The 26,755-nt window shown below is 36.1% G+C and overlaps 1 protein-coding gene across 4 annotated transcripts in view; it reads right to left on the reverse strand.

The window, feature by feature from the left end:
• Positions 1 to 26,755, reverse strand: part of PTBP3 (polypyrimidine tract binding protein 3) — a 64,070-nt gene that overhangs the window by 20,134 nt on the left and 17,181 nt on the right. For 3 of the 4 annotated variants that reach the window (XM_065879790.1, XM_065879794.1, XM_065879792.1), the window contains 4 exons: positions 25,505 to 25,651; positions 17,557 to 17,721; positions 6,220 to 6,330; positions 4,552 to 4,720 (listed from right to left, as the gene is read on the reverse strand). In XM_065879790.1, the coding sequence (XP_065735862.1) occupies positions 4,552 to 4,720; positions 6,220 to 6,330; positions 17,557 to 17,721; positions 25,505 to 25,651 (592 nt within the window). The remainder of the gene's footprint in view (positions 1 to 4,551; positions 4,721 to 6,219; positions 6,331 to 17,556; positions 17,722 to 25,504; positions 25,652 to 26,755) is intronic. The other variant, XM_065879793.1, reaches the window with a different exon arrangement.

Here is a 26,755-nt window from a genome sequence, read left to right on the forward strand (position 1 = left end):
ATTCTCCAATGACTCAGAGGAAAAAACAACAACAACACACACACACACTCACACTCACACACGCATATAAACAGAGAGATGATAAAGTAAATGTGGCATGATGTTAATAACTGGGGAATCTGAAGGATATAAGGGAATTCTTTGAACTATTCTTGCAACTTAAAGTATTTCAATAAAAAGTTACTAAAATACTATCAACTTTAAAATATAAGTATTTATCTTTATAATATCAATTAATTATATCAATATAATTAATTATATTGATTATATCAATATCATATCATATCAATTATAATATGATATCATACTGTATCAAAGTAATACAGGATTTCTTAAACATGACACAAAAACACAAATATAAAGGAAATGGCAAATAAATTTGACTACATAAAAATACCATGGAGAGAATGAACCAATAAGCCAAAACGGAGAGAAATTATTTGCAACACATAATACCAACAAAGGACTAGTGTCTAGGATATATAAAGAATTCCCACAAATAAACAAGAAAAGACAAGAAACCAAACACAAAAACAGGCAAAAGAATTAACAGAAAATTCATAAAGGAGAATGGCCAATAAATAAAGTAAGTTCAACCTCATTGGTAATCAAGGAAATTTCACAGCAGCACTGTTCATAATAGCCTCAAACTAAAACAACCCAAATGTCTATCAACAGTAGAATAGATAAACGAACTGTGGTATATTCATACAATGGGAATCTATACACTTGACAGTATTGACAATGAATAAGTAATAGCCACATATGTGAACATGGATGAATCAAAAGAAAACAAACAGTATGATTCCATTTAGATAAAGTTCTAAATATAGGAGAAAAGAATTTTTTAAATTAGCACTTAGGGCTGCATAATGAGTAGTAAAAGAACCAAACCAAACCACAGGGGAAAAGCAGAAAAGCAAAAGCATGACTATCATCAAAAATTTGAGACTACAGTTATCTTGGAGCAGGGAGAGTGGGAACACAATAAATGAGAGGGGTACAAATAGTGCTTCTTCAGTATGTGTGAACATTTTATTTCTTAATCTGGATAGTAATTACATGGGTATTTAAAACTGTATTCACAGGTTTTACAAGCTTTTCTATAGGTATAATGTATTTCTCTAAAAAGAGGGACAGAATGCTCACAACTTAGCCCTAAGACCTTTAAATGGTAATCTTTAAAAGAAAGAAAAGAAAGAACAGCCAGTGAGGTAAGGAAAAAAGTCATGGAAGTGTGGTGTTTCTGAAGCCAAGAGAAAAAGAAGAAGGAATAGTGAACTGTTCAAATATTTGTGAGAGGCAGAGTAAACTTTCACACAACACATAAAAAAGTACTGTTCTCTGTTTGATGAATTATTTATCTTATAATGTAGACACTACTCTGCAACGACAAAGGATTTATTAATACAATAAAAAAAGGATGGTAACATTCTGGTTATTTTATATTCAGAAACCAAAATTTTAAATTGTGTTTTTAAAATGTCCTCCTCCCACAATGCAGAACTTTAATTATACCAACAGTATGTATTCAATTACTGAAATACGTGCAGTTCTGCATTTGATAGCCAAGTTTTGGCAAACTTGAGTGATAGCCCCAATTTCTATCATTTGTTATTAAAATGGTAATTACAAAGACCTTTGGCTCTCCCAAATTGTACATATGAGTAGGGGCTAATAACAAATACAGTCATCCCTCAGTATCCACAGGGGATTGGTTCCAGCACACTCCCCAACCCCCCACCCTATAGACACCAAAATCCAAGGATGCTCAAGTCCCTTATATAAAATTGTATGGTATTTGCATATAATCTCTGCACATACTCCTGCATACTGTGAATCATCTCTAGATTGCTTATAATACCTAGGATGTTGTAAATGCTACGTAAATAGGTATAAATACACTGTAATGCTATGTAGAATAGTTGCTGGTACAAGGTAAATTCAAGTTTTGCTTTTTGGAACATTATGGAATTTTTTTCCCTCAAATATTTTTGATCTGCAGTTGGTTGAATCCACAGATTCCAAACCTGTAGATATGGAAGCCCAACTGTATAAAACACAAAAATTTGGTCAGACTAAAACAGAAACTTTAACAGTTTAGGAACATGAACTGAACAATGTACTTGACATTTTCAGTTATAAATAACAAAAAGCTTTAACACTAAATTTACCATCTGTTTTCTAGACAATTTTGGACAACAATTTGGCTAAGGATTCTTTTTTCTCACCTATAAAATGAAGATAAACTAAATATCACTTGAAGTCCCAACTAGTATTTTATGGTGTCATCTGGGAAAGAAAAATCAATCACAAAGGGTAATAAAATTAAAATACTTTAACTAAATAATAAACCACACGTCAAGAGTTGCAAAACCAGAAAGTATATTAACCTAATGATATATCCAAGTAGGCTCTCCACTACTTTTCCCTTTACATAAAGGTTTATTTTAAAAGTTTAAATTATTGAGAACTAATTTTAAATAAAAGAAGGAAGCTCTCCAAAGCAACATTTGCATGAGTAATACAGAAGACTACTTTTATTAGTGCAAAAATGCAACTTCACACAAACTTAGGGTTAAGATGAAGAGTTCTGATGTTTAAAAAACAAAAACAAAAAATTGTAAATCCTCTTCTTTGAATAAAGGAAAAACATACTACTAATTTAGGTCCTTGTTTTAAAGTATCACTACTTTAAAAAAGGAAAAGTATTTCTCTCAAGAACACACCAGTATTTTGCTGGTTATATTGGGCTGGCCAAAAGGTTCACTCGGTTTTTTCTGTAAGACGCCTTTAGTAGCACTTAGTGGTCTTTAACTTCATTTGAAACAGTTTTGTTAGATTGTATTGTGACAGCTATCAGATCAGTGTGCATTTAAAAAAAAACTTATCAAAACTGGTGAATTTCTGTGTAGCCATTTTATATTGAAGATGGAAGAAAAAACAACATTTTCAGCATATTATACTTTATTATTTCAAGAAAGGTAAAAACACAACTGAAACACACAAAAAGATTTGTGCAGTGTATGGAGAAGGTGTTGTGACTGATCAAAACATGTCAAAAGTGGTTTGCAAAGTTTCGTGCTGGAGATTTCTTGCTGGACGACGCTCCACAGTTGGGCAGACCAGTTGAGTTGATAGCGATCCAATTGAGACATTAATTGAGAACAATCAACGTTATACCATGTTGGAGATAGCCGACATACTCAAAATATCTGAATCAAGCACTGAAAATCATTTGCACCAGCTTGGTTACGTTCATTGCTTTGATGTTAGGGTTCCACATAAGCGGAAAAAAACCTTCTTGACTGTATTTCCGCATGTGATTCTCCACTTAAACATAATGAAAACGTTTTGTTTTCAAAACAAATTAAGACATACGATGAAAAGTGGATATTGTACGATAATGTGAAACGGAAGAGATTGTGGGGCAAGCAAAATGAACCACCACCAACCACACCAAAGGCTAGTCTTCATCCAAAAAAGGGATGTTGTGTATATGGTGGGATTGGGAGGGGGAGTCCTCTATTTTAATTAGCTCCTTCTGGAAAACCAAACGATTAATTCCAACAAGTACTGCTCCCAATTAGACCAACTGAAAGCAGCACTCGACAAAAAAGCGTCCAGAATTAGTCAACAAAAAATGCGTAATCTTCTATCAGGATAACATAAGACCACATGTTTCTTTGATGATCAGACAAAAACTGTTACAGCTTGGTTGGGAAGTTCTGATTCACCTGCTGTATTCACCAGACATTGCACCTTCGGATTTTCATTTCTTTCAGTCTTTACAAAATTCTCTTAATGGAAAAAATTTCCATTTCCCGGCAGACTGTAAAAGGCACCTGGAACAGTTCTTTGCTCAAAAAGATAAAAAGTTTTGAGAAGATGGAATTATGAAGTTGCCTGAACAATGGCAGAAGGTAGTGGAACAAAAGGGTGAATATGTTGTTCAATAAAGTTATTGGTGGGGCTTCCCTGGTGGCGCAGTGGTTGACAGTCCGCCTGCATCAGGGGACACGGGTTCGTGCCCCGGTCTGGGAAGATCCCACATGCCGCGGAGCGGCTGGGCCCGTGAGCCACAGCCGCTGAGCCTGCGCGTCTGGAACCTGTGCTCCGCAACAGGAGAGGCCACAACAGTGAGAGGCCCGCGTACCACAAAAAAAGTTCTTGGTGAAAATGAAAAATGTGTCTTTTATTTGTACTTAGAAACCAAAGGAACTTTTTGGCCAACCCTATAAATCAACTTATTTAAACCAGTGGTAATATATGACTATTAACTTCAAGCAAATGGTTGCATGGTTTACAAAGAACAAGTAATATTAATGTTAGAAAATAAATTCAATTTCAGGTATCCACTTGGTTTTGCCAACTAATAGAATCTACTAATATTAAGATTCAATTAATGAACACATTTTTGTTCCATGATTCTCACTTTTCTTTAGAAATCCTGAGAGAATCCAAGAAGAAACCACCTGACATATATGGATTAATAAATGAAACTTTTAACTTCAGAAAGCTTGTTCTGTGACCCAAAAGAGAACTACTCACCGAAAGCCATAGGGGGTTCAAGGGATGGCTGGCCATCACCAGTAGGAAGGTCTAAGCGAGTGAAGTCTCTGCTTTTGTCGTTATTATATTTCACATTAAGGCTGGTAAGCTTGGAGAAGTCAATACGCAGAGTGCAGCATGCATTATAGATATTCTGGCCATCCAGAGCCTAAATAAAGCATGTAAGAAAGCATGATGTTTTACAAGATAATAACAATAATAAACCAAGTAGCCTCTACTTTGACAGAGTGGCAATCAGGCATAAAGCAAAGAGGACTAAACTAAAAGCCAAAGACCTGGGTTTACTTTTAACTCTGTCACTGTGTGAGCCTAAGAGAGAAAATGAATATCTCTATTTCTCAGTTTTTTCATCTGTAAAGTAAGGATAATAATCCCTATCCTGTCTATGATAAGAGCAAACGGAAGAGGAGATCTCCTACGTATAAGCTTAGAAAACTATTATACATTATTGTACATTGTACTAATTATTATGATGATTATTTTTTAAATGTTTAAAGATATTTAAATTTTACATTTCATCTTAATTCATTTTAGTGTACTTTATATAGGTTAAGATGAAATAAAGCCTTTGTAAATGGTACCTGTCAGAACCACAATATGTGAAATATTATCTACCACTTACTGTTTTTCTTGTTAAGTTTATTCTCTTTGAGTAATAAACTTGAGGGAAGTTTTGAGTCAGATCAGATACAAGACCAAAAATCAGCAATCCCTCCTTTGAAAATAATAAAGACTTACCAAAGGGATATTTATAGCTACTTATGACTTCCATAAACACTTCAATTTATAAAAATGGATACCAGAAACCAAAACATAAAAATATCAATTAAAAAAAACCATACAAATATACAAAAACCCCTGACTTATCATGATAGTTATTGACCAGTATGCGATCATAAAGGTACAAAATAATATATGCGGGTAGAGGGTACAGCAAATATAAATGTTATTCCTAATCAAGAATTAGACACTTTGTGATACACAAAAGTACTATAAACCTTAGTCCCTATCTTTGGAAAAAAATTAGAAATAATTCAGATACCAATACAAGACAGAATTAGAGTTAGGGATAGATCTCAATAGGAGATGGGTCAAACGTAACCAAACTGAATGTGAAGTTTTACATCCTGTCAAAAGTCAAGCACTCATGTACTAACAAGAAGACAACATGAATTGAAGGCAGCATATTTCCTAAGATTTAATGTCTTTAGCAATTTAGAGCTCAATGAAATTCAACAGTGAATATGGTTGCAAAAATATTGAAATCAATCAAGCTTTGGCTCACTTAATATAAGTAAATGAGGCACTGGGGTAAAGATAATCCTACTTTATTAGTCAGATTATATCAGAAGTACTGTGCTCAACTCTAGACTTTAAATAGGACAAACAGAAATGAGTCCCAGAAATCTGAGAAATGATAGGTGATTTGAAACCATTTCATATGAAGAAAGAAGTAATTTTTAGACTATAAGAAGAGCATATGGAACAGTACTTTTAGAAATGGTAAATTTCAGTATGTATATTTTATTACAATTTTCAAAAAAAACACATGGTAAACTACAGCAAAGGAGAAGACATGATGGCTTTCTCTGGTATCACTGAAGTGACTGATTAACAACTGAAAAATGAAAAAAAGATCATAATTACCATTTTGGCATAATGTGCATTCAATGGGTCAGCATACTGAAGCAAGGCTTGAAACTGATTATTCTTTGTAAAGGTGATAATCTTTAAGACTGTGCCAAATTTAGAAAATATCTGGAAAAAAGTTCACATTAGGTTAAATTTAAGGAAAAAACTTGCTAACATATCTTTATAAATACAACTTGATTCATTAATCCCAGGTTTTTTGTTTTGTTTTCTTGCGGTACGTGGGCCTCTCACTGTTGTGGCCTCTCCCGTTGCGGAGCACAGGCTCTGGATGCGCAGGCTCAGCGGCCATGGCTCACGGGCCCAGCCGCTCTGCGGCATGTGGGATCTTCCTGGACCGGTGCACGAACCCGTGTCCCCTGCATCGGCGGGCGGACTCTCAACCACTGCGCCACCAGGGAAGCCCCTGAATCCCAGTTTTAAATGAAAATAATTTCCTCTTTTAAAACTATTGGTACCAAAATCACTTCAATCAAGCCTAAGATGTTCATGTTTCAACACTCGTGCATGGCTTAAAACAGTGCCTGACACATAACAGGCACTAAATATTTAACCTATTTTATAGCATGTCATAAATGGCACAATACTGAATCAGGAGGTTACAACAGGAATTAATTAATGCTATGAGATGTTGGTGTTACAAAGCATATACCTGGAAGTGGAAGAGTCATACAGATCAACTATTTCAGCCTGAGAATCAGCATCTACTTGAAATTTTTATAGACAGGAAAACTACAAAATATTCAACAAAATGAACAACAGAATGTTCAATGCTCTATTAATTCATCAAATACTCATAGAGCACTGTTCTAAGCTCTAGAAAGTCAGCAGTGAACAAAACAGTAACAAGAGTCTCAATATGGGCTCATCAATTTTAAACAATAGTACCATACTAATGTTAATAATAGGGGAAACTGTGTATGTCTGTGGCCGTAAGGAGGTATATATATTCTGCTCAAGATTTTTGTGAACTAAAAATGCTCTAAAGAATTCTAGTAAAAAACAAAATGTGAAACAGGAAAAAAAAACCTGAAAAAGGCAGAAAGAGAAGGGGGAAGAAACAACAAACAAGTAGGAAACAGTTACCAACCTAGTAGATATAAGTCCAACTATATAAAAAATCACTTTAAATGTGAATGTTCTATATATGCCAATTAAAATACATACTTGTTAGAGTGGGCTTTTTAAAAAGCACAAACAAAACCCACCTCCAGGTTATTCATCAGAAACCCACTTTAAATATAAAGACTCAAGCTAAAGGGAGAGAAAGATACACCATGCTAACACTAATTTTTAAGAAAAGCTGGTACAGCTATATTAATTTTAGACAAAGCTGACTTTTGAAGAAAAATTATCAGGGATAAAGAGGGAGGGTATATAATAATAGGGGTCATTTATCCAAGAAGACATAACAACCCTTAATATGTATGTGCTTAATGAAAAAGAATCAAAATACTTGAGAAAAAAAGCTGCTGGACTATAAAAACACTATTGTAGCTGGAGACAAAACACTGCTCTGTCACTAATTGACAGATCCAGAAGTCAGAAAATCAGGAAGGATATAGCTGAACTGAATAGCATCATCAATCAACTGGATCTAATTGACATTTATAGAACAGTGCACCCAATAATAGAATACACATTCTAAATTTTGCATGAAACATTGACCAAGATAGACACATTCTGAGCCATAAAACACACTTTAACAAATTTAAAATAATAGAAATCATACAGTGTATATTCTCAAACAATTATAGATTTAAACTAAAAATCAATAACAGAAAAAAATAACCTGGAAAATCCTCAAAGAAAGAAAAAAAAGAAAGAAACGAGTCTCTGCTCTCATAAGAAAAGACAGACGATAAACAAATAAGCCAATAAATAACAATGTCTGGTCATAAAAAAGTGTTTTGTTTTAAAAATAAAAGGGAAAGGGATGAGAGTGAACTGGAATGCAAGTTGGGAAGGTACAAGGGTGCTCAAGGAAGGCGTCTCTAAAGAGTCTTTAGAGAAGCGGAATAAACAGAGTTGGGGGAAAGTTCCCTGACAGACCCCTGGTTACCAATGCTCTTACAACACTTGTTATACTTCCCCACCACAAGTTCAGGGCCAGGGTTACTACAATGCATTTTGCTTCCCTCTGACATCCCATTTTAAATCTACAACACTTGCTATACTTCCCCACCACAAGTTCAGGGCCAGGGTTACTACAGTGCATTTTGCTTTCCTCTGACATCCCACTTTAAATCTGGATTTTAATAAGCCAGAAACTTGCCCTTCTGCTTCTAAGGATAAAAACCTAAGTATTCCCTATGCTGCTAAGAATTTGCTGTTATCAAATACTATGTATGTGTCTCCTTAATAGGCAAATGGTCCTGCTTTTTAATTATCAGAAAGAATGATCAAGAATAACTATCCTAGGGATTTCCCTGGTGGTCCAGTGGTAAAGAATCCACCTGCCAATGCAGGGGACATGGGTTCAAGCCCTGGTCTGGGAAGATCCCACATGCTGAGGAGCAACTAAGCCCGTGCACCACAACTACTGAGCTTACACTCTAGAACCCACGAGCCACAACTACTGAGCCCGTGAGCCACAACTACTGAAGCCTGTGCACCTAGAGCCCATGCTTTGCAACAAGAGAAGCCGGTGCACTGCGACAAAGAGCAGTCCCTGCTCGCCGCAAATAGAGAACGCCCATGCGCAGTAACAAAGACCCAACACAGCCAAAAAATAAATTAATGTATTAAAAAAAAAAGAATCTGCCTTCCAATGCAGGGGACGTGGGTTTGATCCCTGGTTGGGGAACTAAAATCCCACACGCTGTGGGGCAACTAAGCCTGTGCGCCACAACTACTGAGCTCACGTGCCGCAACTGCTGAGCTTGCGTGTCTCAAATAGAGAGCCCACATGTCACGAACTACAGAGCCCATGTGCTCTGGAACCCCTGCACCACAACCACAGAGCCCACACACACTGGAGCCTGTGCGCCACAACTAGAGAAGAGAAAACCCACATGCCACAACTAGAGAGAAGGCTTTGTGCCACAACGAAGATCCTGCACGCCACAACGAAAGATCCCACACGCCACAACGAAATATCCCGCATGCCTAAATAAAGATCCCACATGCCGCAGCTAAGACCCAATGCAGCCAAAAATAAATAATAAATAAATCTTAAAAAAAAGAATAACTATCCTAGAGCACAGGCAACAAAAGAAAAAACAGATAAATTCAACTACATCAAAATGGACACTTATGTTCATCAAAAGACTATCAACTGACTTGAAAAGACAACCCACAAAATGGGAGCCAATATTTGCAAATCATGTATCTGATAAGGGGTTAATATACAGAAATATAAAAAAAAAATCCTACAACTCAACAACAACAAAAACCCAATTTTAAAAACAGGCAAAGGATTTGAATAGACCTTTCTCCAAAGAAGATAATCAATAGCAACAAGCACTTGAAAAGATGCTCAATGGGAACTCCCTGGTGGTCCAGTGGTTAGGACTGCCAAGGGCCCAGGTTCGACCTCTGGTCAGGTCAGGGAACTAAGATCCTGCAAGCCGCGTGGTGTGGCCAAAAAAAAAAAAAAAAAAAAAAAGAAAAGATGCTCAACATCACTAATCATCAAAATGCAAATAAAAACTACAACAAAATACCACTTCACGCCCCCATTAGGACAGGTACTATTAAAAAATCCAAAACAAACAGAAAAGATTAAGTGTTGGGGAAGATGTAGAGGAAGTGGAACCCTTGTGCACTGTTGATGGAAATGTAAAATGGTGCAGTGGCTATGGAAAACTGTATGGGGATTCTTCAAAAAAATTAAGAATAAAATTACCATATGATCCAACAACTCCATTTCTTGGCATATACCCAAAAGAATTGAAAGCAGAGACTCAAAGAGATAATCTGAACACCTATGTTCATAGCAGCATTATTTGCAATAGCCAAAAGATGGAAGCAACTCAAGTATCCATCCACAGATGAATGAATAAACAAAATGTGGTATATCCGTACAATGGAATATTATTCAGCTTTAAAAACGAAATTCTGACACATGCTACAACATGGATGAACCCTGAAGACAATGAGTTAAGGGAAATAAGCCAGTCTCAAAACAACAAACGATGCGTGATTCCACTTATATGAGGAACCTAGCGTAGGCAAATTCACAGACAGGAGGAAGAATGGTGGTTGCCACGGGCTGAGAGAAGGGAGGAATGGGGTGGGGAGTTACTGTTTAATAGGTACAGGAGTTTCAACGGGAAGATGAAAACATTTCTAGAGATACATGTTATTTGGTGATGGTTGCAAAAATATATAAATGTACCTAATGCCACTGAGCTGTACAATTTTAAAAAGTTAAAATGATAAAATTTATGTGTATTTTACCACCCTCCAAGATAAAATAACTATCCTAAAGTCCAAATACTCATTTTTGGCAAGATATGCTTTAATATATTATTAGCTTAGAGTTAAACATTTCTTATAAGAGATAAGAAGATCAACAAGATTTGTGGAACCAATTTGTCTTGGAAGGGATCACCAGAAAATGCCATTCTTTAAAAGTTAGATAGTCTGAAGGCTCTTTATTGAAATTTAAAACTTTTAATAAAATGTAGTTAATTTCATTATGGTCATATTTCAGGGTTTAGAACTTTTGAGACCTTAACCCCTCATTATAACTGTATTTTGAAAAACACTAGGAAATTTTTTGTTTTGTTCTTTTAATGAAAACTTTGGCCTTGTAACAGGTTATTTCCTCAGTACACCCTCACGTCCTAGATAATATTCTTAACGTTTATAGAAGAATACCAAATTTACTTTCTTCTCAGCTGTCAAAGATTTTATGTTGTATCTTTCTTTAAGATATAGGTATAAGCATTCTTGGGAAAAGGTATTATGTTTTCTTAATTTCCATCCTTGGTGATACTATGGTGTTACATGCATGCACACACATCAATCTATATATTGTAAATGCATCAATTGAGGTTTGTTTGCTTTTTTTTTCACCTGATAAAGTAGTAACAATGTTAAAAATGTGTATGTATATATATAAAAGGAGATATAATAACTGCCTAACCTCCCTCCTTCATACTGCAGACACAGGTAGTGCTCTAAAGTACAAGTCAGATTATACTTTTCCCTGCTTAAAATTCCTCACTATCTCCCCATTATCTACATGGTAAAATCCAAGCTCTTTGGTATAACATACACAACTTCTCCTTGGTGTACCTCTCCAACCTTATTGCCTCACACTTTTTATACCACATCAACAGTAGGGAACTGTCTATAGTAGTTCTCCAGATACACTAAGTGGTTTCGGACTTCCATGCCTATACATGTGGCTTTTCCCTTTTCCTGTAACTCTTTACCTAATACCTAGTAAATTTTCATTTATCTTTTTCAAAACTCAGCTCAGGGAATAATGCCACCAGAAAATCCTTAGCCTCACCCAAATCTCAATAGAGTTCATTCTCTAGTACCAAATATTAATATCCCCTCTAGGCCTCATACAAATATTTATCTAGCTGTTTTATTTACATTGGTCTATACATTTGTTTATATATGTCTCCTTTAGACTGAAAGGTCCTTGAAGGTATATACCTTGCCTGAATCATTTCTCTATCATTGAGTACAATTCCTGGCATATAAGAGGCACAGCGTAAATGCTTATTATTAACTGATAACAAATTATACTCTGAGATCTGACTGAAGAATTATGGCAATATGCAATTTTTAAAATGATAAACATTTTTTATGTAAAATATCTTGTTAATGAAGTAACAAGAACATATAATTTGCTCTAAAATTTGGGATTTTATACTGTATTATGCTACAGAACCTAGTTAATTTCCACTTAACCTTCAGATTTTGTTAATGGTTCGATTCGTTTCCCTCATTTAACTTGAACAACAACCTGAAGCATATCCTCCCTGACAGATGTGTTTGGCTGTGTAATTTTCATCTGAATGTGCCAAGAGAATATGAATGAACTCAACTGGCTAACCATGGATAGCTCTCTAGAGTCCCCTGGATTGTATTTACTGAAAGAGTAGCTGCAAAGATCAATCTGATACTTTTTTTTAAATTTATTTTTGGCTGCATTGGGTCTTCGTTGCTGTGCACGGGCTTTCTCTAGTTGCGGTGAGCCGGGGCCACTCTTTGTTGCAGTGCGCAGGCTTTTCATTGTGGTGGCTTCTCTTGTTGCAGAGCATGGGCTCTAGGCACGTGGGCTTCAGTAGTTGTGGCACGCGGGCTCTAGAGCACAGGCTCAGTAGTTGTGGCGCACGGGCTTAGTTGCTCCGCAGCCTGTGGGATCTTCCTGGCCCAGGGCCCAAACCCACGTCCCTTGCACTGGCAGGCGGATTCTTAACGACTGCGCCATCAGGGAAGCCCCCAATCTGATACGTTTGAATAAAGTAAGTGAGCACCAACATTGGGGAATTCAGGAATGCCTGAAGTGTAGTTTTTAACAACTTTTTATAATTAGCAAAATACTCAGTTTTAAATAGATTAGGTCTCAAATGATCAATGTTTAGGAAAGTTTAATATATATTTTTATAGATTACAAGGTCTTTGACTATTTCCTAATATATTTACTTTGCTGTCATAAACATAAGAAACACATAGACTCAACTCTTGACATTTCTTGTGCATTTTAATCTTTTCAGACTTTAAAATGGGACTAATAAAATACTAAAGATCAAATTCTGATAAAATTAATCTTCAGGGTGATGTTTATAAAGAGGGCTTGCCAGAAACTGTTCACCAGTATTCACTTGTAAAAAGCATTATTTATATTAGAACTTTTTAAAATAGCAAGCACATTGGCCACAATTTGTTTATAATAGTTTTTGTAGCCAACAAAACAGCAAGATTTAAGAATTAGAATTTTGTATTACTAGTGTTGATTCTTTTACTTGATACCATAATAATTGGTTTTTGCAAGCTATTTATCTTTATTTTGCAATTCAAAAAGGTAAGTCCTTCATCCTGAAGAGATTCACCTTTTGGACATTCATAAAGTAACCCCATATATAACAGTACTTGGAAGTAATGGATTCCACAAAAATACTGTTTTCACCTACTCCTTCAGTACACAAGGAAATTTTTTAGAATGCAGGGTTGAGTTTATGTAATGGAACAGTTGATGAATGCCTTCTTTATCTACAAATACTCTCTAAGTGATGCCATCCAATCCAATGGCCTTAATTATCACTCATATGCAAATGATTACCAATTCTCCAGCGTGAATTCTTATGCCCAATCCAGACTTATTTCCCAACTGTCTCTTCAACATCTCCCACTTGGCTGTCTAACAGGTATCTCAAATTTAACATGTCCAAAACACTCTCCTGATTCCTCCCCTTCCTCCCACCCCTGCCCTAAATCTTTTTTGCCCTCAGTCTTTACTATCTTAGTATAAGATAGCTCTATTTTACCAGAGGCTCACATCCACAATCTGGAAGGCATTCTTGATTACTCTCTTTCTCTCCATAACCCACAACTACTAAACCCATCAGCAAATCACTCCAAATATATACGTAATCACCATGTGCAGTGCTCACGTCCCCACCTGGGTCACCACCATCTCTCATCTGGACTATGATAAGAGCCTCCACTTATGCCTACAGTTTATTCTTAACATAGCAACAAGAACATTAAACCTATCATCTCCCTCCTCTACTCAAAATCCTCCATGGCTTCCTATTTTACTCAGTGTAAAGATTATAAAGGCTTTGTATCATCTAGTCTTTTTTTTTTTTTTTTCCATCATCTAGTCTTAACACCTTCTCTGAGCCTATCATTTATGGCTTCCTTATTTTTTACATGCCAATGATATAGTCTTTTTTCCGATATTTGAACACATTAAGCACACTTCCATTTTAGGGACTTTGCACTTGCTGTTCTTTCTGACTGGATCATTGTTCTACCATATATACACATAACTTACACCCTCACATCCTTCAAGCTTCTGTTCAAATGTCATCATACTGTAAACACTTCCCCTAACCTACCTCATTTGAAATAGCACCACTCCCATCTCAGTCATTATTAATCCCCTCACCATGAGCTAAAGGAAAAACACTAGCTTCCATAGATGTTAGAGAGCAGTTTAGCTAATGTCAACTCTACTTACTAATTAATTATAACACATGCAACCAACTCCACACTTCCATGTATTTTCCAATCACAATATTTATCACATTTTATGCTATTACTTATGAAATTACATCTTACCCACAAGACCACAAGAGCAAGGATCAGGTTCTTACAATGTAATTTACTAGCATCTGATAAGTACAGCTAACATTTCTTGAGCACTTACTATGTAACAGGCACTGTTCTAAGTGCTTTAAATGCATTAACCCATGTGATCCACACAATGAAGGTATAAAATAGATACCATCTTCATCCCCATTATATAAACAAGAAAAAGACATAGAGGGAGTAAGTTACTTGTCCAAGGTTATAGAGGTAGTAAGTGGTAGAGCTAGGATTCAAACCAGCTCCAGATACTGTATCCTTAATCATTATGCTATACTACATTTTAGTTGGCTAATGGAATAGAGTGTCAGGGGGAGAGGGCTAAATTAACGTAATTAGAGAAAGACTCTCTGAGGAGGTGAATTTGAGCTGCAAATGGAATGATGTAGATTCAGCTAAGTGGCTATTTCCCTAAAGAGTGTTCCAGGCCTAAGAAATAGAAGACAGAAATGGACAAGGACAGAAATAAGGGGGGGGAGGGGGAGAGGGTCCAAGGGCCAGAAAAGCTAGGGTGCTAAATAAGCAGAAGAGTTAGGAAGTGAGCTTAAAGAGATGGGGAGAAGTCTGCACATGGGGACTTAAGTGCCTTGCTAAGAAGTTCTGGTGTTTTCCAACAGCAATGTGAAGAAGGATTAAACAGGAGAGTGCCATAACTAAAGGGCTGAGAGTCCTATCCCAATGGTTACTATTGAAGACTCTCAGTTACCTCTCTTCACCTGAAGGACCCATGATCTTTTGGGAAAGAAACAAGGTTTGTTACTGGTCTGAGGGAAATGACAAATGGAATGACAAGAAAGGACCACACAACCTTGACTAAATTCACTGCTGACTGATGGCAATGTTGAGCCACAGGTGCAATAACATCTTCTGTAAAGCAGTAGAAGTCAGCAGTAGCTACAGTGCCGCAGTAGCAAAAGCAAACAAAAAATGCTGATGGATCACAGAGGGTTCAATGCCACTCTGCGGGATAAACAGTAGAAAAGAAAATCCACCATAACAAATAAACCAATCACTTAAGTAACTGCTGAACACTTTTAGGAAACAACGGTGGCTACGGATACCACTGCTAAAACCCTCCATAGGACATGCTTCACAAATGCACATATTTAGAAAATGGTACTCAGGAAACTATTACAGGGAGTAAAGTAGGCATAATAAATGGTATATTTTGATATTTACATGTATAGCACATGAACCATATTAGGAAATATATCTGAGTTCCATCACCAATTGGTACAATGACTGTGGGGAAAGTAACAACTTCTAAGGTCCCCAGTACCCTTATTTGTAAAATGTGAGAATAGGATAGGATACATTTCAATTCTTAAATACACATGCACACACACACCCCTATGACTCTTCATTCAGTAGTACAAATCCAAAAGTTTGGAAAACAGTTAAATGAGTCTAGACTGGCCTGAGATCATGCTGTTTAATATATGAGGGGGCTTCCCTGGTGGTGAAGTGGTTGAGAGTCCGCCTGCTGATGCAGGGGACACGGGTTCGTGCCCCGGTCTGGGAAGATACCACATGCCACGAAGCGGCTGGGCCTGTAAGCCATGGCCGCTGAGCCTGCGCGTCCGGAGCCTGTGCTCTGCAACGGGAGAGGCCACAACAGTGAGAGGCCCGCGTACTGCAAAAATAAATTAATAATAATAATAATAATGAGATATAAATATGAAAATAGGGACTTCCCTGCTGGCACCGTGGTTAAGGATCCCCCTGCCAATGCAGGGGACACAGGTTCGATCCCTGATCCAGGAATATCCCACAAGCTGCAACGAGCAACTAAGCCCGTGTGCCACAACTACTGAGCCTGCACTCTAAAGCCCACAAGCCACAACTACTGAAGCCCGCATGCCACAACTACTGAAGCCCGTGTGCCGCAACTACTGAAGCCCGTGTGCCTAGAGCCCGTGCTCCGCAACAAGAGAAGCCACCACAATGAGAAGCCCACGCACCACAACGAAGAGTAGCCCCCCACTCGCCGTATCTAGAGAAAGCTCGCATGCAGCAACGAAGACCCAACGCAGCCATAAATAAATAAATATGAAAATAAGCATATAATATATTTTAGTGTTTTAAAATAATTTTTATACTTAGGTTGTCAAGTATAATGAAATGGAATACTGGAGTTGACATTAGGGGACTTGAATTCTAACTGGTTCTTAAATTACTCTTTACAATATTCAACTCATCAAGTATCTGAGCCGCAGTTTTATTCAATACAAAATTATGTAAATAGGTAGGTGATCGATCTTCCAGTTCTTAAACTCTATATCTTCACAGTAGGCCATGATGTGGTACACTGCCTCTTATCAAGACAGTTCAGACATAGTAATGGGTAGTCTATGAAAGCAATGTTGAGAATGAGTCAGTATTTAACATGATACTTCCTTATTTAAGTTACTCATATTTTCCTTTCAGAGTTTTTAAAATAAAAATACTCAAGTGTAGGGAGGAGTCAGTAGAAATAGATTAGTTGTTTTCTATATTGATGTTACTTTCTGAGGAACAACTACTACTGGTTCTTTTTATAGGAGTCTGTGCTTTGTTCATTTTCATGCTTAGGTATAAAAAAATAGAATTCTTACATACCTTTTTAAATCAAGTATTTAAGTTAGAAAATGGAGGCTTTCAAAAAACTATCTCTGGGCTTCCCTGGTGGCGCAGTGGTTGAGAGTTCACCTGCCGATGCAGGGGACACGGGTTCGTGCCCCGGTCCGGGAAGATCCCACGTGCCACGGATCGGCTGGGCCCGTGAGCCATGGCCGCTGGACCTGCGCGTCCAGAGCCTGTGCTCCGCAACGGGAGAGGCCACAACAGTGAGAGGCCCGCATACCGCAAAACAAACAAACAAACAAACAAGAAAACCAAACTATCTCTAATTGATACTATTTCTTGCATGAAACAGGATGCTGAAGATTTTTTTTTTACTATTATTTAAACAAATACGTTAACCAAAATCAACAACCTGAAAAACTAAAGACATAAAACATCCAAAGTTACAGAGGTCATATTTGACTCTGCTTTCATAAGAGTGTTCCTCCTTACCTGATGAAGAACTTCCAGGGTAACAGGATAAAAGAGGTTTTCAATAATTATTCGGAGCACAGGGCTCTGCCCAGGTAGGACTGTGCCTTCATTAGCAGGAGCTCCAGGAAGGGCCAGACTTCCTGACTGGACAGCACTGACAGCCTGCAGTGCAGCTTGGGCTCTCTATTTAACAATGCAAAATGAGAACTTGTGGTTACACAGAAGCATTATATAATCCTTAAAATTAGTTGATGTAAAGTAATATGAAGTAATATAGTTAAATAAAAATATACATATCTACTTTCTCTGGATGCATACATCCTAAAATTGTAATCAGTCAAGAATCAAAAGTCTTGCCTTCTTATCATAATGACACAATATTTAAGAAAGTTCTTAAATTTACTTGAAGAAATGAAAACAAAACCATGGCCAAAAAAGAAGAAAATTTGGATATAACTTTTATTTCCTAATTTTTAAATGACAATAGGAAAAAAGACAGCGTGAAGGGTAACATTAAAGGCCACTTTAAAAAAATCACTGAAGTCCCCCTCTTCTTTTTTCCTCCCTGAACAACTGAGTTCTAAAGCCTTTGGGTGGCATATGATAGGCGTAAATATGGAGGAAGAGAGGAGCTGTGGTGGTTCAGAGTGGGGCAGGACGGCATCCCTATACAAAGGCATCCTGGCATGGAGCATCAGAGCCTGAGCAACGCAAGGAGCGCATCCATGTGGTAGGTCTGCCTGGTAAGGGAAACCGGAGCCCAAACAAGGTAAGGAAGGTATCTGTGAGTGGGTGGCTCACTGTTGGCTGTCAGAACCTAGGGAGCACGAGATGGGTAAGAAAGGCATCCAGAGGAGAGTAGCCTAGCCAGGACTGTCAGAACCCAGGGAGAGTTAAGAAGGGGTCCACATGTAGTAAAAATAATCTAAGCAGGGTTAAGAGGAGGTCAGTCCATGGAGACCTGAATGGACTAAGGAAGTAATTCAATGGAGGGGCAGCCTGGCATGAGATGTTAGAATCCAAGCAGGGGCAGGCAGAAAAGTTTCTTAATATCATGCTCCACTAAAAGGAAGCAGGTGCTCTAAAAAAATGTCCAGCTCTAAAGCTGGAGCAAGGAAAGCACAAGATGAGTGTGTAACTTTTCTGGTTTTGTGGGGGTTTTGCTGTTGCTGTTTTGTACCAGAATGCGAAGAAGTTTTCAAAGAATGATGGGAACGAGCCAAAAGGACACAGAAGACAGCTGGAAGGGGCTCTCACTGGCCAAATATAGGACAATTTGAGAAACAAAATAATGACTGTAACAAATAAAAACCCATAAAATGAAATGGGAAACATTCAGTCCATAGGCTGATATAAATTGACAGTTGATAAGGAACAGTATATTTACACTGCCTTAAAGTACCTTCCCCCAAACACTCTTCTTTCCCCCTTTGTAAGTCACAACTTTACAGTGGAGAAGCCAGGCAAACACCAGCCAAATCAAGTGATTAAAGAGCACACTATCAATAATGCAACAAATTGAAGTTATGTGCTCCCTGATATGATGCAACGAGAAAAAAAGAGCATTACTTCTGTGACATTCCTGTCAAAGCTACATACACTGAATCTAATCACAAGGAAACATCAGACAAACTCAAATTGAGGGATGGTCTAAAAGATAAGTAGCCCATAATTTTCAAAAGCGTCAAGGTTACGAAGTCAAAAAAACCCTATAACTGTTTCAGATAAAAGGATACTAGAAGATGTGATTTCTAAATGGAATATGTGGTTATGAATAATGCTTATTTTGCTGGAACAAACATTATTGGGATAACTGGAAAAACTTGAACGGGTACTGAGGATTGGAGGGAAGTAATGCATCAAATGTTAATTTCCTGATTTTGACCACTGTATTCTGGTTGTGTAGAAGAATATTCTTCTTTGAAGGAAATGCACACTAAAAGTTTGGCCAATGAACACAGACCAGATTAACAATTTATTCCCAAATGCCTCAAGGAATCAACAGTTCTTTGTATTATATCTGTAACTCTTTTTAAATTTTGTGACTGTCTCAAAATTTAAAACAATTATTTAAAAAATAAAGTAGGTGAAAGAGAAAATTGAAGAGAAAAAAAAGCACGGTTAATGATTATTGAAATTAAATGCAAGTTTTCATCAGTCTTTTGTTCCGTACTTATAATTTCCTAAGAATGGTGATAATTAGTAAACTGTTTGTGTCACAAAATGAAAAAATCCTACCACTTTAATGCAGATTCTTTCATTTCTACATATTGTACTCACTTGCAATTTTAAAGAACATAGTACTTTGTCACAGTACTTCGTTTTCTATATGAACATTTGTTTTCATGACTTTAATTTTTAATTTACTATTTATTATACCACCTTTCTAATGTGAGATGAGTAGCTTTCCAACATTTTGCTATGAAAAATAACATTAAAATAAGTATCTTTCTGGAAAAGTGGCAGTCTTTTACTTTCTGCATGCTTAAGAGTTGAACAACTTCCACTTTTATATACATTTTTTTTTACCTTTTAACAGCATTTTAATGTCATATACAGACTTTTATATATCAAGTAAAACACAAACTACCAAATGCTGTTTCCAAATCATCTTTGAGAACAATATATGAATTATCTGAATATTTTATATCATTAGCTTTCAAAACTATGTTCTCGTAAAGCCAAGTGTGTGGAATACTGAGCATCCTAATTCTGCTTCAAACATGGCAGTTTATCTATTTGATAGTGGGCTCCCCAGTAAGATTTTATTTGGAAAAAAGGGTTGTACTGCTTTCAAATTTGAAAACTGGCTCACATTTCCACTTTGAGCCTTTAAATAGGCAATGATGATGTTGGGAGGTCATTCAAAAAAGACTCAGAATTAACACAGGGATTAGAGTTAGCAGAAAAGAACATTAAAGTAGTTATTATAACTGTATTGCGTGCACACACACACAGAAAAAGGAAAGGTTAAGTAGAGACATGGAAGACCAACAGTGCCGTCCAACAGAATTTCCTGTGATAATGGAAATGTTCAACATCTACAGTATGCAATATGACAGTACTAACCACAAGTGGCCAGTGAGCACTCCAAATGTACCTAGTGCAACTGAGGAACTGAAAATTTTATTTTTGTATTTATTTAAATTTAGCCACATTTAGCTAGCAGCTACCACACTGGACATCACAACTTCATAATGTCTAGGAAAAATCATAGTGAGGCTCTCAGTGGAATAATGGTGCCTTTTCTTCTTCTATCAGGATGATTAAATCTTATCAAAACGAAGCCTGCATAACTGAAAGTAAACTTAACCTCACTAACTTTTTTTTGGCCGCGCTGCGCGGCTTGTGGGATCTTAGTTCGCCGACCAGGGATTAAACCTAGGCCCTCGGCAGTGAAAGTGCAGAGTCCTAACCACTGGACTGTCAGGGAATTCCCAACCTCACTGACTTTACTTCATTACCCATCAATCATTCTATCAATCCTTTTTATTAAACAATTCTATATACATGCTTACTGCTGCTATATTACTGTTATTGTTGCTACTGTTGTTGTTTCCCTTCCTTCACTCTTTCCTCTTTGGCATAGAAGATACCACAGTGGAGAAACATGAGAAGCCATGGTATATATTGTCCATATCATTCTAGAGTTGTCAATATACTCTGCATTAGTACTTCACAGAGCATTGAGTACAAAAGTCTCTGCATAGCAGGCATGCAAAAAAATTATTTTGACAATAAAAGTCTGAGAAAAAGATTTATTTAATAATTAACTCTACAGTTTCAATTTTTAATTAGGCAAAAATATTTAAGTAAAAAAAAATGAAAGTGGAGGCATACTTTCCACTGAGGACAACAGAAAAGTGAGGGGGGGAAAAAAAGAAATGTCTTCTTAACATGAAGAGATATTTCAGATACACAGAAGACATATTTTCTGTGTATCTGATACTAAACATTATGAGGCAGCAGAATTCTTATTATGGGATAGTTTTAAATGTTTCAGCAACAAACTCTCCGGAATGGTTACATTAACTAGTAGTAAAGGAAACAGCAGTAGTATGATGGAAAAATCAACAAATATTTTATTGAGGTGGGGGAGGTATATATACTTCATGTAAAATTTAAACATGCCTGGATAATGTGAAGAAGCCATTTTTAAAATTGAGATGGAAATGAATATACAACAAAATTCACAGATCTTAAGTGTCCCGTTGGATGATTTTTTGGGAAATTTTTTAAGGGAAAATCCTTCCATGGTTATCTCTTTGCAAATTTATAAACTTCCACCCACAAGGTCAAGAAAAACTGTCTATACAAAAATGAATCATATTAATACAACCACTCCTCAAATGCTGTACCTCAAAATAGGATCTAAATTTTTTAGCTTTAATTTTAGCTTAACCCAAGGGACAAAGATACTTGATATTCACCTGACCCTCTGCCAAGTATGTCCATAAGCTGGAAAAGAAGTTATGTGCATGTTTTGGGATATCTTGCTATTCAAAGAGAAGAGAATGAAACAGTAATTTATCAGTTTCTGAGGGCTGCCTGAATAAAAAAACATCTGGTACATTTTATATATGCAAACAGGACCTTCAATTTTGACTTCAGCTTTGGTGTAGGACTCTGAATAAAAGAAAAATATTATTTTATCAAACACCAATGCAAAAAATGGACAAAAGTAACAAAATGGAAAGGGTACTGGGAAGAAATCAAGGCTATCTAAGAATAAACTAGGTCATTTGGGCTGGCTTTGGTTGCCAAGCAACTGGGATTTCTCACTGTTTCCCTTTGGAATAATCCAGTCTTTAAGAGTTTTATTGTTTATATCATCTTTAAGAATTTAACATATTTAGGAATAACACTAATGTGAAAACTGCATGACTTACATGAAGGAGAATTAAAAATTCTTCTGAAAGATAGGAAATAAAATATAACTTCCTCCTCAAAAGGATCAGTTAGCAATATAGACATGTTAATTATCTACAAATAAATCTATAAAATCAACCCAATTCTGTGTTTTTTGGGGTTACGAGTTTTCAAAATAATTCTAATACATCTTGAGAAATAAACAAAACATATTACCCATTTAATTTCTAAAAAGAGAGGGTAAAGAATAGGGCCATGCCCTACAACATATTAAGCCTTAGGGACACTGAATTAGGAATGGAACAGAACAGAATCCAAAAGGTAGTCCATACTAGACATGGACTGCATACCATGTGAGCCACACACACATGAGGGTAGATGGGGGTCACGCAAGCAGAATGTGTAGTCGTGTCTAACAAGTGTATATATGCGGGTTGTAAATACGCATAGTCTGTGTATGGAAAACTAGACCATGACAAAAGACAAGTTTCACAAGAGTGGATATATATATATTTTTAAAGATTTTTTTGGATGTGAATCATTTTTTAAAAAGTCTTCATTGAATTTGTTACAATAGTGCTTCTGTTTTATGTTTTTTGGCACGAGGCATGCGGGATCTTACCTCCCCAACCAGGGATCGAACCCACACCCCTTGCATTAGAAAGCAAAGTCTTAACCACTGGCCTGCCAGGGAAGTCCCATGAATGGATAATATTGATAAATGGGTTATTCAACTTCAACAAAAGAGAAAATGGTCACTGGGAGTAAGAGAAAGACCAAAGCCTCACTCTCCACCCACAAAATATTCTTAATAAAACAAAGATTTAAACACTACAAATAAAAACAACCAAAACATAAAAGTATAAGAAAACATAGGTAAAAAAAATGTTTTTAATCTTGCTATACTGGGTTTTTATGAGTATGGTACCCATGTCAGAGACCATAATACAACTTCAGAGATTTGACTATTATATAAAAATATTTTAAAAATTGCATTAGCAGACAAAATTCTAGACAGAAAGTATATAGAATGGTGGCTGCCAGGGTGGGGGTAGGGGAAATGAGGAATAAGTGTATAATAGGTATGGAGTTTCAGTTTGGGAAGATGAAAAAGTGCTGGGGATGGATGGTGGTGATGGGTTGCACAATGAAAATGTACTTAATGCCACTGAACCATACACTTAAAAATGGTTAAAGTGGTAAATTTTACGTTATATATATTTTACCACAATTGAAAAAATCGGGAAAAAACTGCTTTAACAGAAATCACTATAAATACTTTACAAGTTATTAAATAAAAGAGAGTAAACAATAAGATACAATTTGTTAACTAGCATATTAACACAGATGGACAGGAAAACTGCTTGCTCATATATTATCAGTAGCACCCTAAATCAGCAAATAAGCTTTAGAGAAAGCAATCATGCAACATATACTGAAACATAAAACATGCATAGGCTTAGTCCCAGCAATTTTGTTGCCAGAAACATAAATAAGATAATGCTGCATGTATGCCAAGATATGTAAGAATGCTGCTGTAGTACTATTTTTAAGAGCATAACATGGCAAACAATCTCAACCTAACAAGAAACTGGATAGCACGGGACAGGGAGATCAGCTCGGTGCTTTGTGACCACCTAGAGGGGTGGGATAGGGAGGGTGGGAGGGAGATGCAAGAGGGAGGGGATATGGGGATATGTGTACACATATATCTGATTCACTTTGTTATACAGCAGAAACTAACACAACATTGTAAAGCAATTATACTTCAATAAAGATGTTAAGTTAAAAAAAGAAAAGAAACGGGATAAATTATGGCTGCCCTTTTGAAGAGAGTATTATGCAGTCATTTAAAAATTATGAAGTAAAAAAAATAAAATAAAAAGTATGAAGTAATTCTATATTTGTTGTCATGAAACAACATCCCTGACATATTGTAGAGAAAAAATAATTAGTTTTCAGTAGTTTTCAAACTATTAGGATTCCATTGGTATAAAATTATATACATAGACAATAACCTGAATAGAGAAGGGGTACACAGTAAAATGTTAGCAAAACGTTAGTTAATTAGTTATATCTGGGTAACTGGATTGTTTGAATGTTTTACCATGAGCATGTATCCTATTTACAAGGCAATTTTTCATTAAAAAAAATTATACTATTTAAAAATATCTAACATTTCATTTACTCTTAAGTTTAGATAGTTTATTATAGGCCATTAATATCTCTTAGATAAGTTAAGGATTGTGTGCAGGAAATGTCACTGTTTCTAAAAATGTGGAAAACTATAAATTCAGCAGCTTGCATTATAATGACTGTCAACACAGAGTCAAAGAGCGGAAGGAGTTCTTTTGCCTAGAGCAAGAGTATCATGGCCAAATTGCTCTCAACATAATTAAAAAAACCTTTCTTAAAATGTACTTGCTTTGTGGATAAATTTTTCCTACCCTGAAGTTACTTCAAATGACTATTTTAGCTACTTAAAAATCAACCTGGAGAGACACAGAAGTTTGAACATGAATTATATCAAAATAAAAACTGGAAAATTAGGTAAGAAATGTTCATATTCTATATTCCACATTCACCTTGGAGAGTCAAAATTCATTTAATGAACATATCTATACAAATTCTTATTAACATCTTAAGTTCAGTTACTTAACATCATAATAAAAGCATCACTCAACTTCTCAATGCCTTTGTTACATATTCTGTAAAAAGAAGGGATTGACTTCTAAACACACAAATGTTACATGTTCTGTAAAAAGAAAAGGATTGACTTCTACAGTTCCTTTCAGATCTGAGATTTTTAAGAGAGACATAACAACGTATGTTTTTTTCCACTCATGAAAACAGTTTCAAGGGAAAACTAAATATCTGCCATTTCTAACACCGTATCTTCAAATTTACTTCCAAATGGCAGTGCTTTCTTATTCTTAAGTCTTTGGGTAAGAATTTACATAAACAATCTTTACCAGTAGAGCATGCTAAGATGAAGAAAAACACATGATTTTTTTTCCTCTGAAAAACAGAAAATTAAATTTAAGTTATTGTATCATGTGTTCTTATAACTATTTTTAGAAATACCTTTAATACTTACAGCTTGATTAGGTAGATTGTCAGTCTTAAGTTCTCTGTGATTGGAATACTGAATAAAAACAGGCTGGCTTCGAAGGTGAGGAGTAACAGGAGTGTAATAATTCACCATAGTAACAGCAGCTTCCTCAGAAGCCATTTCTAAGAAAGCCTGCAATAAACACAAGGAAGTAAAGTGAAAGCTCATGTTTTTGAAAGGCAGCTAAGAACTACTTTGTCATTCCAGCTTGCTCTAAACTCAGTATTCTCAAGAGAAATCACATTGTCCCCAAGGGGATGAAAAGACTTGTTTCAAAGTGTATCATTGACAGTAACTGAAAACATAATTGAAAAAAGTTGGGTTCAATAAACGATTTGGGATTGGGAAATGGCCAGTTGATTAAATGATTTTATGTGGTTTTTGGTTTTCTTATTTCTGTTTCTTCTAAAATCTAGAAATAATTAAAAAGGCAAAAATAAACGTGTGCATCACTACTATAAATAGTAGTAGCTTTCAGTTTCTTCCTAAAAAATTCTCAAACAGAGATGAGGCATAATGATTTGCTCTTCTCTACCTTTTTATAAAACAGCCATTTATGAATACAATTAGAGCATTCAGGTGCAAAGGCTCAATTGTACAAATTAGGGAAATGGGAGAACTTCTTACATTAAGTCAATATTGCTTTGGGTCATTCAAGTGACCTTTTTTGGATATTGGCAATCACTGTACTAATATTAGCTATTTGAAGACTAACACAAGAAGAACTGAGATGGAAGAAGCTCCTTGGTATTTATGTCTTATTCTGTATAAAGCTTCTCCTAGCTGTCAGGACTCCCATTAACTTATGACAGGAATAGGATACTTACAGACCTTTAAGGTGGCAGGTTTTATCACCCTATCTTAATGGTTAAGAAGATAAAATATAGACATCTACTAAGCGTTCTGAGCCCTCAGAACTACCTATAAGAACATCTCAAATTTAAAATGCAGGAAGAACCCCTGATGCAAATCACTGTCTTTGAGGAATAAAACAGACTTCGAGTCATTTATACTATCTAAAAGGTATAGATGTCCACAACACACTTTAAAGTTGCTATCCAATTGTATCAATAATACACTTTTTCTAATATTTCTAAGAGGAGTGGATAAAAATGATCAAGGCAACAAAAATAGCTATGGCAATATTTCCTAACTATCTGGTTTTTAATCATCTTTTCAACAAAGAATTTGTAAACTGTATTCTAATAATATTCATTATATGGGGAGAGTCTCTTC

Source organism: Phocoena phocoena, chromosome 6 (assembly GCF_963924675.1).
Source record: "Phocoena phocoena chromosome 6, mPhoPho1.1, whole genome shotgun sequence".
Classification (NCBI taxonomy): domain Eukaryota; kingdom Metazoa; phylum Chordata; class Mammalia; order Artiodactyla; family Phocoenidae; genus Phocoena; species Phocoena phocoena.